The sequence below is a fragment of the Chelonoidis abingdonii genome, chromosome 6, assembly GCF_003597395.2.
Source record: "Chelonoidis abingdonii isolate Lonesome George chromosome 6, CheloAbing_2.0, whole genome shotgun sequence".
In the NCBI taxonomy this organism is placed as follows: domain Eukaryota; kingdom Metazoa; phylum Chordata; order Testudines; family Testudinidae; genus Chelonoidis; species Chelonoidis abingdonii.
The window spans coordinates 125095978-125114982 of NC_133774.1; the positions used below are offsets into that span (position 1 = coordinate 125095978).

Sequence of the window (19005 nt, forward strand, 5' to 3'; positions counted from 1 at the left end):
TCTCCATCTCTGGAGATATTTAAGAGTAGGTTAGCTAAATGTCTATCAGGGATGGTCTAGACAGTATTTGGTCCTGCCATGAGGGCAGGGGACTGGACTCGATGACCTCTCGAGGTCCCTTCCAGTCCTGGAGTCTATGAATCTATGAAACAAAAAAAACCTGAATTGGACGATGCAGCCTGTATTCCATCCCCTTTGTAATGATGATGTGCTTTTGTTTGCTTTGCATCTTTATTTTTTCCATCTCTTAGGTGATAATTGCTGCTCAGACTACATGCTTCATCACTGAAATTAGAGATGGAAAAGACCTATTAGCTTATCCAACCAATCCCCTAGCCACTGCAGGATTCTTCACTGCAGAACATTTTTCTAGTACTATCTGGTTTTAAAAGCTTGGGGTCTCTGCCACTCTCTTGGGAGACCATTCCCAGGCTAAATATATCTTGCTGATGGAAAGGCTTCACTGATCTACAGCCTCATTTTCTCTGTCTACATTTCATCCCATTACCCCTATTATTCCACCCCTCTTTGACATACTAAACAGATCTTTCCTTACTTGGGGCCCGATTCTCCACTGCCTTGCATACACCTTTGTCATCATTCACACCTGAGCAAAGTGGGTGTAAAATGCTACTAAATCACAATGGTATCCATATCCACTCAAGTGTAAGTGATGGCAGAACATTCAAGTCAACAGAAAACCAGGCCTGTCATGTTTCCAGTCTCCAGATCCATGTAAACTATTAACATGTCCCCTTTAGTCATTCCTTAGGCAAGTTAGATATATTTAGCTCTTTTAATGTCTCCTTATGAATCCCTCCAGTCCCATTGAGCATTGTATTGCTCATCGTGGCACTCCCTTATGCCAGTCGATATTGTTGTGGAGCTAGCTCCAGAGGATCAGATCATACTAACTTATTTCATCATCTGGCCCTGCTTTCCCGATCTGCGTTCATACTGAAAATCAAGATTAAGCGAGCTTTGAGGAGGAGGCGGCAGATTGTATTGACCAAGCTAGACAGAAGTAGGTTGGTACTAAACTGAAATAAATGCCTTTCTCTCCAAACAGCTGAAATGCCGCCGTGTCTCTCCCAACTCATGGCCTAGCTGCTTCTTCCTCCTTTGTGTAGTTTTAAAAAAGCAATGTTAGAGGTCCAGGTCTAGATTGGTGATCCAATTAACTGCTTCAGGTAAAGCAGAGTGGATGGCAGATACACCATCAGGAGGATATGATCGTTTGGGACATTGGTTAATGAGGTGTTCCACAGTTTGAAGGCCATTTCTGCAGCCACACATAGGCTTATGTCTCAGTCTCCGTTAATGGAGGAGGTAGGCACATCTCCCATGTGATATGCGGCTGCAGTTCAAAGTGGATCATATTTTCCAGTGGAATGAAAAGCCACTAGTTTCTTTGTCTGGGTCCTTGAAGAGCTGTTTGTTTGAGATGTTGATGTCCATCTGCCTTGCTTGCCATTGATCTTTGGGGGAAAACCCGGAGTCTTTGAGCTCTGTGCTGCAAGCCAAAAAAGTTTTTCTGGATTTGACTCAGAATCTTGGTATGTTATTTAGATCTGCATCTTTTGGGTGGTCCTTGTTCTCTCGAATGTGAAGGGACTCCTGAAGGATTCTCCTGTCGCAATGAATTTGGGGTGAGTGGATGCACAGCACAGGAAGTCATGGGTTTGGCATTGATTTTACTGTGCCTGGAATTATCCATGTGGCACTGTTAATTTGAATGATGCATGGGAGCTACTCCTTGCCTGTGTGAGTCTGAGAATGTCAGGGCAGTGAGATGCTAACACAACTTATGCTCCCGAGCCCGAATGTCAAGTGTTGCAGTGGGGTTATGTTGTTGTTTATTTTTTTAAAATAATAGTGGAGCTTGTACTCAATGGGTTGCTCAGTTTTGCTCCCTCTGTTCCAGACTGCCTGCTCAAATCAATAAGTGTTTTGTCCTCAGAGTCTCTTTCCCTCTGCTTATTATGTACCACAGAGGGAGGCCTGCGTAATTTTGAATGTAAAGCCTCCAAGGTAGCATTCATATTCTGACTGATGGCCAATGTTTGTCCCATCTGATTGGCTTCCCTGCTGTTTTCCCTGCGGTGGAGGAGGGAGTTCTAAAATTATTCCTAGATCCCGGAGAAAACTTTTGTCTTGATGTCCAAATGACCCTCCATAACTTTATATCTTGACACTGTAGAGTCTCACTCCTGAAAGCACTGGGCTCCCAGACCATGAAAGAAAAATTGCAACAAGATCTCCACATCTGTCTCAGGAGTTGTTCAGAATCACATCCCCTTGGGCCCCTTCAGATTGAGAGAGAGATGTGTGAAGATCTGCTCTGTACAGAGGGGAGTCAGGGAGCCGGTCACAGTTCCCTGATTCTCAAGTTTCCTTGACTCCAGTATAAATCAGAGTCACATCCATAGGCTGTTCTAACTTATGCCAGCCAGTTGAGAGTTGGGGGCATGCAGGAGTACTTTGCCTCCCCCCCTTGCACATCCTCATACTCCATATTCCAGGGTGAGGGGAGCAGACTGTGTAGGAGCCAGCTACGCTGGCTTTATGCTACACTAGGGAATTCTCCGCTGGCCAGGTAAGGCTAGATTGTGAGCACTTCACAGAACCTGAGCGCCACAAAGTATCTGAAACAGGGGAAGAGAATGTGGCTCAGTGTAACTCTATAAACAATTGCTCTCAGACGTATACTGAACTGTGCAGAGCTGACTACTAGTGGGACTTATGCTGGGGAAGAAAGAGAAACCCAACGCATGCGCAAACGGAAGTACAGAATGATCCCATACAAAAATCCATGCTGTGGAAATGGCCTGGGCTGGATGTACTATGAACACCTGTGCTTGTGTTCACTGAATGTCCTGTGAACATGAGCTGCATCTCACTGAAACAGTCCAACTAGAATAGAAGGAAAACTCAACAAAATCCCATAATTCTGCCTTGCTTGGAAATGTGTACATAGATGGGAGTACCATTCGCAGAGGCACCTTAAAGCAACTCTTGGTGGGGCCACCTTGTTTCTTCTCATTCTTTGCTTAATACATTTAAAAAATGTGCCTGTAATGCTCAGGCTTCCAGTTCCCCACTGCAAACTTACAAAAAATAGTGGAATTGTACAAGTGTAACTGAGGGCAACACTTGTAGAATCTGTACAATGGTCATGTTCCAGAAGACAGACAGACGATGCGCTTGACATTCAAGTTCCAGCGTGAATCTGCAGGCATGCCAATTAGAAAAAACATCACTTTTCTTGCAAGCTGAACAAATTTGATGTGGAAGCCAGTGAGACCTGAATGTCTCAATATAATTGACTATGCATTGGGTGCAGTCTGTTGCAGGATCAGTCCCTAAAATTACTGTAAACTACTGTAATTTCATTAGACCAATTTTGCCATTTATTCCTGGATTTCAGAGTCTCCTTCTCCTACAAATTATACCCTAACTGCTGACCGCACCTGCCATTCCCTTGTTGCAAGTGGCTTCAAAAATAAATGGAGCTTTAAACTGATTTGTTTGATAAAAAGAAATGAGTACTTGCATTTCCCATTGGTTTCAGCAGAACCTGCAAGGCCCATTAATCAATCTAAATTAAGATGAAGCATCTTCAAGTGATTGGATAGAGGCCAAAAATAGTCTCCCTTTTCCACCCAAGAACACGCATGACTATTTCAATTAGATTAATTTCTAAAATTGGAAGGGATGAAAGGAGAGCTGGCATAATTGGCTTTTTAGTTAATTGGAAGTAAGAAGCAGAATCAGCTCCATTAATTGTGCATGATAAATTTGGTGGTGGTATTTACAAAGAGTGCCTGATATTTTAAAGTATTTCTTAATGAATCCTGTAATGTGTGTCCCTCTCCTCTACCATGCCCTGATAATTCTATCACAAAAGAAGACAGCAGCTGTATCAGTTAGATGGTAAGGCAGCTTCACCCCTGTGATTTTACTGATTTTCATGCTGCGTTTTAAGAATTGTCACTCCAGGCAACGTTGAGTTAGTGACATGCTAAACAATTTGGCAGGGATGTAAGCACCTCACAACATGAACCTGCCCATCCATGATGACACTTAAAAACCAGAGCTGAGTGAATACAACAAAACAGCCCTTGTGAACGATCCTTTGACTTCCATGTGATTCTTCACTTCCGCCACGTTTGTACCGCTTTTTATTTGCTATGGCTGTACTTTGGGGGTGAAAGTCACCCCGTGTGATGATATGCACATAAAAGGTGCATGTAATCTAATCTAATGGGACTTATATGGCTGACCATCCCTGTGGTGCCTGAACACCTGCCACACCTGAACACCTCGGGGCAGGGATAGCTCAGTGGTTTGAGCATTGGTCTGCTAAAGCCAAGTGTCAAGGTTTTTTCCCCCACTTTGAACTTTAGAGTACAAAAAGTGGGGACCTGCATGAACACTTCTAAGCTTAATTACTAGCTTAAATCTGATACGCTGCCACCAGCCAGAATTTAGTGTCTGGCACACTTTCTGTTCCCCCAAAACCTTCCCTGGGGAACCCAGACCCAAACCCCTTGGGTTCTTAAAAACAAGGAGAAATTAACACCAACCCCCATCCTTTCCCCCCAGACTTTCCCCTCACTGAGTTGCCCTTGAGAGGCTTCAACACCAAAAAATCCAAACTCCTTGGGACTCTTAAAACAAGGAGGAAATTAACCATCCCCTTTTCCCCCACCATACCCTGTCAGTTTGGACCAATCCCCTTTGGATTTTAAGAAGAAAGCGAAAAATCAATCAAGTTCTTAAAAAAAGACAGCATTTTAATTTACTTTTTTCCTTAAATCTCTGTAAAATAAAGATGGAAAATGCTTACAGGATATTCAGATTCATATAGGACCAAGAGGGACTCCCCGCTAGCCCTTAAGATACAAAGTTACAGCAAACAGAGGCAAAATCCTTCCAGCAAAAAGACACATTTACAAGTTAAGGAAACAACATACAGACTAAACTGCCTTCTGGCTATTACTTACAATTTGAAACATGAAAGACTGATTCAGAAAGATTGGAAAGCCTGGGTGTAGACGCTCTGTCCCTGCTTAGCCCCAAGAGGAACACACAACAATCACCAAAAAGCACAAACAAAGATTTGAAATCTCCAACCAAAGATTTAAAGTATCCTAGTCCCCCTATTGGTCCTCTGTCAGGTGTCAGCCCAGGTTTACTGAGCTTCTTAACCCTTACAAGGTTAAAAGAGCAACATAACAGCCTTAACCATCTGTTATGACACCAAAGGGATTATGATTCAATCCTGAGGGGGCCACTTAAGACCTGGGGTAAAAAATACTGTCTGGGATTGGTCCTGCTTTGAGGCAGGGGGTTGGACAAATAACCTTCTGAGATCCCTCAACCCTAGATATTCATGATTCTGTGTAAAACCCATGCAATATGAAGTCCTTGATGGACTACAAATGGAGTCTCTGTCACATCTCCCTTTGGGGTCAAAACTCTAACTTGGGGGAGGGTTTAATAATTTGGGATTCGTTGTGGTGTTTTAGGTATCTCTTTGCGATTGCCCTTGTGACCAAAGTTCCTCCTCTACCATTGTGTCCTAGCGCTTATATGGCAGCTTGCTCACCTCAGTGATCTCCCCACAGTCTGGATTGACTACTTCCCGTGTTTTGATCAGGAGTTGGGAGGTTGGGGGAACTTCAGGCCCACCCTCCCTAACTACCGGTTCCTGCCCAGGGCCCTAAGGATTGCAGCTTGTTATGTGTCTCATTGTAAAATAGCTTTTGCAGCTACACCTCCCTGGCTACTTCCCCTATGGCCTCACTCCGAAACACCTTCTTTATCCTCACCAACAGGAACCATGTCATAACAAAATAGCTAAGGTTAAATGTTCTTTTACCTGAAAGGTTAACAAAGGGAAACCACACACCTGACGCAGAGAACCTCAATCAGAAACGGATTTTTAAAAGCTCAGGAAGGGAATTTTCGGGGTATGTGTCTTGTCTGTTTTGTGTTCTTGCTCTCGGCATAAGGGATCTTTCTATCTCAAGCTTCCTAATCTTCAGTTTCCAAGTTGTGAGTACAAAGGTAGTAAAAACAATAGGCTTTTATTGTTTTTTTTTTGTATTTACAGTGGTAGTTGCTGGAATGGTTTAAATTGTATCTCTTTTTTGAATAAGGCGTTATCATATTTTCTTTTAGAGCCATTGACCCGTATATTGTCAAAACCTTGATACAGAGAACATTTTAAATCTTTTTTTCTTTCTTTTTATATAAAGCTTTCTTTTTAAGACCTGTTGGATTTTTTTTCCTAGAGGGACCAAAGGGGATTGAGCCCTGCAGCTCAGCAGGGAATTGTGGGAGGGACTAAAGAAGAGGGGGAAGGTAGAATGCCTCTCTGTTTTTAAATTCAAGGATTTAAATACAGTAATCTTCCAGGATAATCCACGAGAGGGGAAGCCTGGGGAGGAATAAACAAGAAGACAAGGGAAGGGCGCTATTCTCCCTTATGTGATTTAAGACCCAGGGCACTGAGTGCTTGGGTCCCTCAGGGAAGGTTTGGGGAACCAGAGTGAGGCAAGGCACGTAATTCCTGTCTGTGGCAGCGATATCAATCCATAGCTGGTAATTAAGCTTGAGTTTCATGCTCGACACCCCAACCATTTTGGACGCTAAGTTCCAGAATTTGGAAATTTATGCTTATTGAATGTGAGTGGCCTAAAGCGGTTGGGGTAAAGATACAGAATCCCAGCAAGCCAGAGGAATATTGTTTATCTTATTCTCTGCTAGGGCTATTTAATGCAGAAGAAAGGGTTTGGTTAAAAGGAGCCAGAGAGACAAAAATTTTTTTCTGTATCTCTCGCGCATCAGTTTGGGCTTGCATTTTAAGCCCAAAGGAGCCATTACAGGGTGAAACAAGGTCTTTGTTAAACAATAAATTCCAGCTGATGAACAATACCAGCAGACACAGACATCAAAAAACTGGTTCTTCTAGTTTAAATTTACAATGTAATAGAGTGCTAGGCAAAACCCAGGATGACAACAGATAAGCCAGCAGTTCAGACCAATAAATCATACCAGAGGGCAACCCAACACAAGAAAGCAGGAACCATGAGTCAAAGGAAAGCCTGAAACAGGAACGAGCAGCAGCAACAAATGCCATAGACCAAGAAAATGAACGTGGGAGACCACATAAGAACTAAATTAAGCAAAAATACGCCAAAGAAGAGGCGAAAGCCCACGCAGAAAACTAACAAGAAGAAGAGGCAGCCTAAAAAGAAACAGCAGCCAAAGAGGCAGCCCCATAAAAGAGAACAAGAAGCAAAGATGCAGCCCACCAACGAGAACTTTAAAAAACAACAAAAAGAAAGTGAAGAGAGGAAAAGCAGAGAAAAGCATGAACCTGAAGTAGAAGAGGCATAAAGCGACATTTTAACCCAGCCACTCCTAACAACACCTTCGCCAATAATGATTCAACAAGCAGACAAGAAATTTCCCATCTACAAGGCAGGTGATGAACCCACTGAGCCTTCTTAGAAAAATTTGAAAGGGCCTGCCTTTGGGTACAAGCATTGGAAGAACCCAGTAACACGGTAGAGACTGAGGTCACAGCTCAGTGGACCCTTAGCAGAAACGTGGCGCTTGAATGCCAAAAGGAAGAATGAATGATTAACAAACGTTCAAAACAAGCCAGATTCAAGAATGGGATAACCCCGGACTCAAGCCCGTTACGGCGTTTCAACCCAAAAAGTGGAGAACCAGAATTGTCATTTCCCCGACACGCCTACTACGTTGGAAAGAATTATGAGGTCTGGATATCAGGAACCAATGTTAAATCCCTGGACGAACTGCACCTCCTCATACAAATGGATGCAGTTTCTTGGATGGTGTTCTGAGTCATAGACACAGTACAATACAAGATGGAAAACCCAAAAAAATCTCACCGAGCAGGGGAGATTGAGCCAGATGGATGAAAGTGGCAGAAAGCAAGAAACCTACCTGTCCAAAGGGGAATGAATTCCCCAGGGGCACACCGACAATAAACCCTACAACCAGAGGGCAACCCAAGACCCCACCTACACCCAAGGAAAGCCACAGACACCCTATTCTTCCACCTCACCAGTCTCCAGTAACTCACCTCGACCCAGTGACCCAGTCAGCTGGAAGATGCTTTAAGTGTAATGAACTGGGACATATAAAGGCCAACTGCCCAAAGAACCCCAACCGGGTGCAAGTCATTACACCACCATCACACCAAAGATCCCAGGCCCAGATACCTCTCAAATCCCCTTGGAGCGAAGGGAAAATTTGAGAGTGGGCGGAAAGAAGGTTACCGCGTGGAGAGACACGGGGGCACAAGTGTCAGCTATCCACCAATCCTTCGTGGATCCCAAACTCATCAACCCAAAGGCCAAAGTGACCATTTACCCCTTCATGTCACAAGCTGTAGACTTGCCTACAGCTGAACTGCCTGTCCAGTACAAAGGCTGGTCAGGAATGTGGACTTTTGCAGTCTATGACAATTATTCCATCCCCATGCTACTGGGGGAAGACTTGGCCAACCAGGTGAAGCGGGCCAAGAGAGTGGGAATGGTTACACGGAGCCAAGCCAGACAAGCTTCCAGACCCATTCCTGTTCCGGAGCCGTCCACAGAAACCCCGTCTGTGTTACCCGAGACCCGGACAGAGGTAGTGGACCCGGATTCCCTGCCAGTCACTTAAACGGCCACAGCACCTCCAGTCCCAGGCCCGGAACTGGAACAGCAACCAGCCCCAGTACCAGCAATCGCAACCACATCTTCAACCTCAACGCCAGAGGAGGCCAGCGAGCATGAACTGGCAGAACCAACAGACAACCATACCGAAGAGGCTCAGCCAGAGCCTGAAATACCACCAGGTGCACCAGAGGAGAGCGGTTCACCAGCAACGGAAACAGCCCCATCACCTACATCGCTTCCAGAGGGACCTTCCTCCTGGTGTCTGATAATGCTTGTACTCCTCAATCCTCCAGCAGCACAGCCTCTCAGTCTCAACTCCTTGTGTCTCTTGCTCCTGGCTCCTCACACGCACTTCCTCTCCTCTGGCTCCTCCCCATCTGACTGGAGAGAGCTCCTTTTAAAACCCAAGTGCCCTGATTAGCCTGCCTTGATTGGCTGCAGGTGTTCTAATCAGCCTGTCTGCCTTAATTGGTTCTAGGAAGTTCCTGACTACTCTTGTGCAGCCCCTGCTCTGGTCACTCAGGGAACAGAAAACTACTCACCCAGTGACCAGTATATTTGCCCTCTACCAGACTCCTGCACCCCACTTGCCTGGGTCTGTCACACCCTTTACATAGTGGTGAATTTCACCTTGAATATGTGAACACTAGTATTTGCTCTTCAAAATGATGAGGGGGCTGGGGCACATGACTTATGAGGAGAGGCTGAGGTAACTGGTCTTACTTAGTCTGCAGAGGAGTGAGGGGGGATTTGATAGCAGCCATCAGCGCTTATTTTATCTGCTACTCCAGAAACCTATCGGATCAGCTCTTGTAGTCTTTCCTTACAGCCAAGTCTCTCGTGCTATGTTCTGTGTTAAAGTAAGAGGCTTGAGAAAACACTTGACTGTGCCTTTTAACAATCCTTCTGCTAGACATAACCTGCAGTATTCCATTTATTAGAATTTTCTCTTCTTTCCTCCTTGACTTCCTCTCCTCATCCCCTGCCCTGCCATGACAGATCCCTGTGGTAATAAAACCTTTTCAGCCTGAGGTGTTTGCCTTCGTTGTTCTCTTTTCTCTGACTGCCTTTTAGTTAATGTTCAGTTTGCTCATATATATATTCCATGGCTCTGCCTGTATTCCCAGGAGATGCTAGACAATAACCTCCCACACTGCAGTTGAAGGGCTTTGTGAAAATGTATGTGAGGGGAATTAGGCAAAATGAGAACTAACTAATGCTAATTAATTCACAGCCTTTGTGTTATTCAACTACTCTACCTTGTTTAAAGAGTAGAAGCAGCTCACATAATGCCAGAGCTCGGGTAATATTAATATTCCTGTCCTGTAGGTCTGACCAAGTTGCCTCACATTGCAGTGTTCACGCTCCCGGATTAAAAGGTCAGAACTAGTGGTATCTTAACAAGTTTTTCCTAGTTAGCAATCAGAACAAAATGACGATAAAAATGGAGATGGTGACACTAGATGGTAATGAAAGATATCTGCTATCGTTTGTACAGAGAAGCTTTCCTGAAGAGGAAGAGAGATGCATAGATATAGGCCCAAATTCTCTCTGTGCCAGTATCTAGTTCTGACTTCTTGATTCCTGGACTTATCTGTGCCATCTCTGATCACAGCATAGGCTGGAGCGGCCTATGCTAGCTGGCAACGGCCTCCAAGGAATCATATGTCATCTGGGGACAGATCGAGTATAGCATATTTCAGCCATAACCCACCTTACCACTGTCTTGCCCGCTTCGTCAGAGCCAAATGTGGAGGAGTGGCAAAAGGGCTGGCTATGCCAGCTCTGTACCAGCTGAGAGGTCCCCCATAGGGAGAGAATTCTCAGATTGGCTGCTTTCTTGTCTCTTGGAGCTTCCAGAACAGCATCAGTTCAGAATGTAGGAGAGAATCTGGTCCATAACATACATTTCTTTTCCATAGGCAAATTATTGTAGTAACAAACTCACTGATGGTGAACAGCAAAGAGTCCTGTGGCACCTTATAGACTAACAGACGTATTGGAGCATGAGCTTTCGTGGGTGAATACCCACTTCGTTGGATGCATGTCACATGGGCATGTATTCACCCACGAAAGCTCATGCTCCAATACGTCTGTTAGTCTATGAGGTGCCACAGGACTCTTTGCTGCTTTTACAGATCCAGACTAACACAAGTACCCCTCTGATACTTGGTGGTGAACGGTAAGTTTGCAAGAACAGTCATAAACATGACATATTTTTGACATCATTGCAAGGTCCGCGGCATTCAATTAGGCAGAGCAGTGGGGCTACAAAGGACCTTCAGCTTCCTTGCTATAATCTATTCAGTTTCTTAACACACATGATCTAAATTCTTCTGAACCTAATTAAATGTCTCACAGCACACTACTTCCGTTTTAAACACCCAACTCCTTACTGTTTTCCATAGTATACCTATGGACTCGGAGGCAAGCGTTAAGTCATAGGGCACTGGATTTGCAAAATCCAGTTATTACTATGTTCTGGCTGCACTGGCCAGGGAAACAGTATTAATGCCATCCTTAAACATGGTCATTGCTAGAAAGATGCTGACAGGATTTCAGTAGTAATGATCCGCACAATTCTTGTAATTCAGTAAGAATTCTTCCTTAACCTATCATTCTATCAAACAATCCCCAAAGCCATTTAGAACAGAAATAACTCATGCACGCCTGCCCCGTCAGGAGCAGAGCTAGGTGAAATATGGATTTTTTTTGTTTGCTGACAATTCCAAAAAATAAAATGAGAAAATAAATTGTTACAGCTCAAACTGAAAATGAAATTTTCTGACAAACTGAAAAATAAAATAGTTTTGGATCAAACAACACATTTCATTTTGATTTTGGGCATTATTGTACTTTAAAAAAAAAGAAACCCTAAAATTAAAAGAAATTGCAAAACAAAGTTATATTAAATAAAAAAATTGAAATGTTTTGATTTTGAAAAATTGAAACGTTTTGATGGATTTGGGTTTTTTTTTCACTGAGTCCGTTTGGTGAAATCGATGTGAATGCGTGAACTTTTTCAGCATTATCAAATCTGCATTGTTTGCTGGAAAAAGTTTTAGTCAAAACATTTCATCCTGCTTTAGTTAGGAGTTCATAGGAGCAACAATGATATCAACTCCCCATATCAGTGCCTTGCCACCTCCCTGTCAAAGGAGTCAGGCCATGTGGAACAAGTCTTTGTGCAAGTGAAGTGGCATCATCCTATGAAAATTTGCCAGGAGTTGATGCTACTTAAACCAGCCCTTACTCCCATACGTGCCTTGGCAAAACCCACAGTGCCCCAGTAACTTGGAATTCAAATGGAAGAACTTCTTTGGGTTCAGAGTGCTGAGAGTGGCATCCTGGCTATTTCTTAATGTGATTAGAGTTTCCATTCCTCTCATTTCCCTTGCATTGTCCTGTGTGAGTGTGTGTGGTAGGGTACTGGACAGCTCTCTGGCGACTGTTTTTTCTCTTCTTTGGTTTATACCACTACCTAATGCTGATCTCTAAAGCCATTTTAAGTCTCTCTTCGCACTTAAGACCAGTTAAGTCTCCCTTTAGAGTTCTTTTCTCCATACATTGTGTACAGTAAAGAGATCAAGCATCTCAATGCAGATTGTTACCAGGTTATGTTCAATTAACATTACAATAGTCAGTATCTCAAAGTAATGCTTAGCAGGAAGGGGTTTTGTGGTTTAAACTGCTAATTAACATTGGGCCAAAAACACTTTGCAGAAAGGGCCCAGTTCTTCGCTGCCGATTGTGTGGTGCTTATTCCCACTGAAGTCAATAGTTTTGCCTGGGTAAGCTGTCCTGGCATGTTAAATTGGGCATATTTGCCCAGATAAATCTTTTGATGATCCACAGAGTGGTTTTCAGGTCACTGTAAACCCATCTTATTTTAAAATACAATTTCACTATTTATTTAGCATAAAACATAATTGATTTAAACCATTTATGACTCAGGAATACAGTCACTTCTGCGCTGGATTGCGATCTTGCAGTCTGCTCTGAGTTAAGGAGCAGTGCATGGCTGCACTGGTCCAGAAGCAGAGAAAGGATCAAATTGTGATTGAGATTTTGATCCTGCTTTCTCCTTGCTCAATGGGAGATGTAATCTGCAACACCCTAAACCTGGTGACCTCTCTCTGAGTCACACTTGCACCTCCCAGGCTGCTCCAGGGACTATGCAGCAAGACACTGGACAGGCTGTAAAACTACAATCTAGCGCTTAATATTCTGTTCCTCTTTTTCTCTGCTTGCTACATGAGCTTGCCGTGATATTCTCCAGGCTGTATTAAGTGAAGAACGTTCAGTTGAATGTAACTTACTGTACGTATTTGTCTCTCTTTCAGCCTGGTAAAGTTTTGGACAGTGCTTTCCCAAGAGGTGATATGAGAAATGGCTTTAGGAAACAACACCCAGCGAAGTTATTCTATCATCCCATGTTTCATCTTTGTCGAGGTGAGTGCACTGCACAGATGCTGCAGAAGTTTGTGTCATGCTGTGATGAAGCTGGGACAAAAACAACTGAACACCTGTAAGACTGAAGGGTAGCACCTCAGCAGTTGTGCAATGTATCCTGTTTTGATAAATGACAAGGATTGTCTATCACACCTGAACACAGCTTGCTTATTTAACAAGGCATCAGGGCCAAATTGGTCTCGTATTACAATCCTACAATGGGGTATAAGCAGATCCCCCATCCCTCCCTTACCACCCTATATAGGTTTGTCAGACTTGAGATGCAGGTGCAGAAGAGTGAGCAGGTGCTGCATTCTCAATGAGTCCATCCCTGGAGTGGGTTAGCAGGGACTAGAGGGTGTGTGGGCTCTCCCTGCCCAACTCACTGGCTAGCATAGCTGATCTAGGAGGGAGTATCATCATTTATTGCTGTTAGTGGCCACTGCCCTCTGGAGCAAGAAGAAAGTGAGGAAAGAATTGTTATTTATAGGAGTGTCTCTGAGACATACAGACCCTAGAGCTACCCCAGGCTGATGCAACATAGGCAGCAGCCCTTGCTCAGGGGAGTGAATTAATTCTCAGTCTAGCCCAGCGTAGACTGAGAGGCCAGTTGTTCAACTCTTACTGCAATCGGTGATCATTCACTCAGGTGAATGGTCCAGTGGGAATGTAGTGAGGTGCTTCTCCTGTTTAAACATGGTGGTGGAGTCAGATGATACAACAGTTGTGCGTTAATTAATGTTAGAGAGAAGCCAGCAACCAGGGCCTTTGTTTGCTGGGTATGGAGTTGGTTTTTCTTTATCAGCGTGGCAGGTTTATTTATTCTTTATTGGTCATTTATTCACTCTAGTGAGTTTGTTTCCTGTTACGATCAAAATAAATGAATACAAAAACCTCTTGTTTTCTCCTCCTACTAGGAGGTAGGTTACATCTCAACCTGCGGATCTGGATTTGGGTTATTTTTCAAGGAAACTTTGGTCAGAAGTTTTTCTGGTGAGAGCTATACAGTTAAGGAGTCATAGGCATCTGCCTATTGCTGCATAATCCATACCCCCACACCTGTTGTCCCTTAATCCTGAATTGTAAAATTAACATTGTGGGCCAGATAGTGACTAGATCTGTGAGGGTCACAGGGACAGGAGTGAGGGAGTAGGGCACAAGAAGAACCCATTGGAAAGGGCTAGAAGGCCTAGTCACAGTCTTGGTCTTTATGTTCTATGGGACTGATCCAACTCCTACTGAAGTCAATGGAGGGACGTTCCATTGCACGGAACCAGGGCCTTTGTTTGCTGGGTATGGATTTTGTCTGAGGCCCCATGCAAGCAAGGAGGCTTGCTCTCCATAGTGCAAGGATAGTAACCTCTACAAAGGGAGATAGGATATCTGGAGCATGTGATTGTAATCTTGGCCTCACACATCCAGCACTGTGTCTGCTTCCGCTAAGGGAGAGCTTCTCTGCACCCACTCTTCACCTTCTGTTTCACAGAGGTTCCCCTGAGAGTGCAATCAGTTTCTCTATGGGCCTGATCCAAAGCCCATTGAAGTCAAGGAGGGTCGTCTTATTGCCTTGAATGAGCTTTGGTTATCCGCTCTCATCAACAGAAATCAGACTGGCTGAAGAAAGTACTAGTTGTATAGGTATGGGATATAATCACATGGGCCAAGGCAGATTAACCAATTGTTATGGGAAAATGTTGCAAAACCATTGTAGAAACAGAGTAGTACGTCTCAAGAGGTGGAGTTATAGCAGACAGCTATATCTAGTGAGTGGTTTAAGGCAACTGACCCTCAGCTGTGTCTTACAGTTGCCCTTAGGGATTTATCACTGACGTAATACTCACATTTTCAAGGAATATAGGTCTCTCTCTCCTGTGGAAACCAGACCAAATTTCTTAGGTAACCTCAAAACCAGGAAAGGACAGAAATCCATACCTCATTATTTCATTCATCCCCCCAAACCACTTTTTTTTTTTTTTTCCAAATGTGCATAAGAAATACCAGAAAGGTGAGAAATAAGATGTTTCAAATTTATAGCCTGAATCATTTCTGAAGAATTTTAGCCCTGTAATGTGTGAATGATGGGTCTGAGGGTGGTGGAGTCAACAGAGTTATAAATTGGCATATAGACAAGGCTGACATGAACATAAAAATGAATCAAGTGCCAGGAGGAAGGGAAGATCATTGTTCACTGCCCGGGCATACTTCTCCTGTCCTTTGGCATGCTAGATGTGATGACAACAGTCAATTTTTATTAAGAAGCAAACGTAAAGACAGAGAACCAGTGTTAAAATGGATGTTCTGTGTGCTGGCGTTGGATAATGCCTGCTCTTCCCATGGACTATGCTTCATCTTTTACTCATGTTACTATTTGCCTCTCTGGAAAAGTGATGTGGATAGTCCGTGTCCAGTGCAGCAGAATTGGAATCTGAAGGCTATTTATATTTATCCCAGGTAGTGTAGATCTAACCAGTGCTTAAAATTCGATTTCCCACTGGGAAGGCAGAGCAGATGGACAGCAGCCCACTCACTCTGAAAAGCCACTACAACTCTGAATAAGTTTCACTGCAAGTGTTTTGCTTTTCAAGCTCCTAGGAGTCTGTTGGTTGCTGGCGGTCATTTCAAATGTGCCTTCAAGGGGCTATGCTTCATGGTAAGGTCTATACTAGTTAGTTGTTGTAGCACCGGGCCCCATGTCAGTAATTTCATAGTAGCTCTGAACCAGTGATTCTCAGCATTTCTTAGTGACTTGCGGAAAGCTGGCTGATTCCATGGGGCTCCTCCTCCTGCTTGTTTCCAGCTGCGAAATCACATTGAGGACAGCTAGAAATACATTATGTGATTTCCTAATAGTTCTTTTCCATGTTTAGCAATTGCTGATAAAACAATGTGATGTGAGAGGAGCGATGGCCCACAATCTGTATTACCATCATTGATATTCCTGGGTTACCAAGGGAGGTGGTGGAATCTCCACCTTAGAGGTTTTTAAGGCCTGGATTGACAAAGCCCTGGTGTGGTAATCTAGCCGTCCAGTCCCAGACCTGGACTTTAGTGTCCACCAGTCTGGTCCTGTCCCAAACCTAGACTTTTGCGTCCAAAGTTTGGGGGCTTACCTGAAACTCCCCCAAGCTCACTACCAGCTTGGATATTCTCGCTGCCACCAGATCAGGAATTAATCTATGGGGCCTGATCCCCCCTTTCCTCCCTCTGGTGTCCCCAACCCTCCCTTGGTGGGACACCCAGATTCCCAATCCCTTGGATGCTAAAAGCAGGGAAAATAACCCCTTCCCCCTCCTTATCAGGCTTGCCTCGCGGCTAACCTGTGTGACCCAAGAAACCAGCTTTTCTGCTTCCCTCAGGACAATGGAGATGCAAAATACCCACAGCTGGGCTCTGCCACCCCCCTTGCTCCAGGAATGAGGGAAAAACTGTAACCACCAGAGAACAGAGAGAATTCTTCGTCTCTTTCCCTGTAGTCTGCTCTTTCCCTGGACCCAAATAGGAAAATAGCCCACAGCCTGGCTTTTCCCTTTGCCTCCCTAGGAAAAGAACTTTCACAAGGTTTAAAAAGAAAGAAAATATAAAACAATCATCTTGCATTAAGAAACTCAATACAGGCTCTTGCTTATAAGAAAATATAAAGAAACAGTCTGATTTAAAAGATAGCCCAATTAAACCAGCACAACAAATTAACATACAGGTAAATACACCCCAAAGACCATCATAGCTGAATTACTTTGCGGTTCCTGGGTACTTACAGATGTTTAGAAGAAGTATTAGGAGAGAATTAGAAGAAGACTTGTTTCCTCATAGCTAAGAAAACAACAAAGACCCCGAGTATCCAAATTCCCGCCCCTGACTTTAAACAATCCAGTTCTCTGATTGGTCCTCTGGTCAGGTGTTCGGTTACCCTTTTCAGGTAAAAGAAACTTAACCCTTACCTACCTATCCATTTATGACACCTGGCTGGGATGATTTAATTGGGGATTGGTCCTGCTCTGAGCAGGGGGTTGGACTAGATGACCTCCTGAAGTCTCTTCCAACCCTAATCTATAATTCTATGTTGAACCTAGAGTGTGTTTGCTGCTGCACAGACAGTAAGAGACCTAGCTTGGAAGAGCTTACAGTTCAAATAGGCAAGGGAGATGCAGGGAAGGGGAAACAGAGTGTCAGATAGATTAAACGATTTGCCCGAGGTCACACATCAGCTCAATGGCGAGCCAGGAAGAGAACCCAGGTTTCCTGTGTTCTAACTGAGAGGCCTATCCACTGGATCCCACTGCCTTTCTCACTGATCTTCCTAATAAGGTTTTGTCCACTCACTGATAAAGTTTAAACACCTGCCCTAAAACTTATTTTCAATTCCCGGCTGAGCTGAGCACCAAAATATCATGCCAATATCTTTTTGCTCACAATTAAACTTGGTCTTGCCTCAGTGCAGGGGGCTGGACTTGATAACTCCTTATAGTGTATTCTGTCCCCTCTTGTCTTGGAGTTGTGTGGACTAATGGTAAAATCAATATGGCCGTTCTCGCTCTCTCAAGGTTGTGTAGCCGAAAGGCCAGAGTCATGGTGACAGCCCCTATGACCCGAGTCAACATGGCTTCCCGGTTTGGCTAGGGTGCATCGCATAGTGGTCAGAGTCAGTGTGACCACCTGGCTCATCGAGGCGTAGTGGGAAGAGTCAGTAGGGCTGTTCTCAGAGCTGCGTGGCCCAATGGCCAGAGTCAGTAAGGTTGCCCTCTCTCTGGGCTGTATGACCTAGTGACCCAAGACAGTATCACTGCCCCTTCTGTGGGGCTGCATGACCTAGTGGCCTGTTAGGGGAGTGGGCCGCCACCCCTGGGTGGATGGCGGCCATGTGGGGGGACCTAGGCCCTCCCTGCTCCACCAGGTCCCTCCACAAGCCCCGTCACAGTCCTTTCCAGCTGGGATTCTATGATTCTGCTCTACAATGCTCTCAGGTTTAGACAAGCTTAAGACAATATGAAAATATTGGACACACACAGTTCTGATATTTTAAATATCATCCTGCTTATGATGATATTTGACAGTTTTTTTAATAATTCCGATGGTTATTCAGAGTTCCATTTTCTTAATCTTATTTTTCTCCGCTCATCTCACTTATCTTAGCAGTTAGTTATTATAAAACCTGACCTGAAGGTGAATGGCTCATTGTAAGGACTTTCCCCCTGGGCTGACTTTTCCAAATTCCTTTATACATTCAAATTGTGGACATTTAAATAAAGAGGAAACATGCAACATCTAATCTGTAATGACAGAAATGTTAAATCAACATTTCACTCCCTAATTAGAAGAGCTATGTACATTAAAGGCTAAAGAAGACTTGATTAAAATAATTCTCACTCACTTATCAAATCAATGTCTGTGTCTAAAATATTCAAGGCAAGTCTCCTGATCGTTCCTTTTTATTGTGTTGTATCAGATATCATTATGTTTTGCAATGCAGTGCAGCATATATCTCCAAATATTATATGACAGAAACTGCCATGATTATTTATTATTGGCGGGGAGGGATAGCTCAGTGTTTAGAGCATTGGCCTGCTAAACTCAGGGTTGAGCATTCAATCCTTGAGGGGGTCATTTAGGAATTTGGGGATTTAGTTGGGGATTGGTCCTGCTTTGGTTTGGACTAGATGACTTCCTGAGGTCCTTTCCAACCCTGATATTCTACATTAGATGTTATATTATATACATACTCAAAGCATATGGGAAATAAAGAGGCATGTTCACTCTTGTGTATGCAAATCTTGATGGTACTGATCAATTTTTATTTAAGAAAGAGATAGGGAATACTTAATGTGTCTCAGGTTTTCTATGTTGCTTGCTAATG

The 19005-nt window shown here is 43.8% G+C and overlaps 1 protein-coding gene across 3 annotated transcripts in view; it reads left to right on the plus strand.

The window, feature by feature from the left end:
• Positions 1-19005, plus strand: part of PLPPR1 (phospholipid phosphatase related 1) — a 215700-nt gene that overhangs the window by 68242 nt on the left and 128453 nt on the right. For all 3 annotated transcript variants that reach the window (XM_075067528.1, XM_075067527.1, XM_075067529.1), the window contains exon 2: positions 13046-13154. In XM_075067528.1, coding sequence (XP_074923629.1) covers positions 13092-13154 — 63 coding nt within the window. In that variant the 5' untranslated portion in view covers positions 13046-13091. The remainder of the gene's footprint in view (positions 1-13045; positions 13155-19005) is intronic.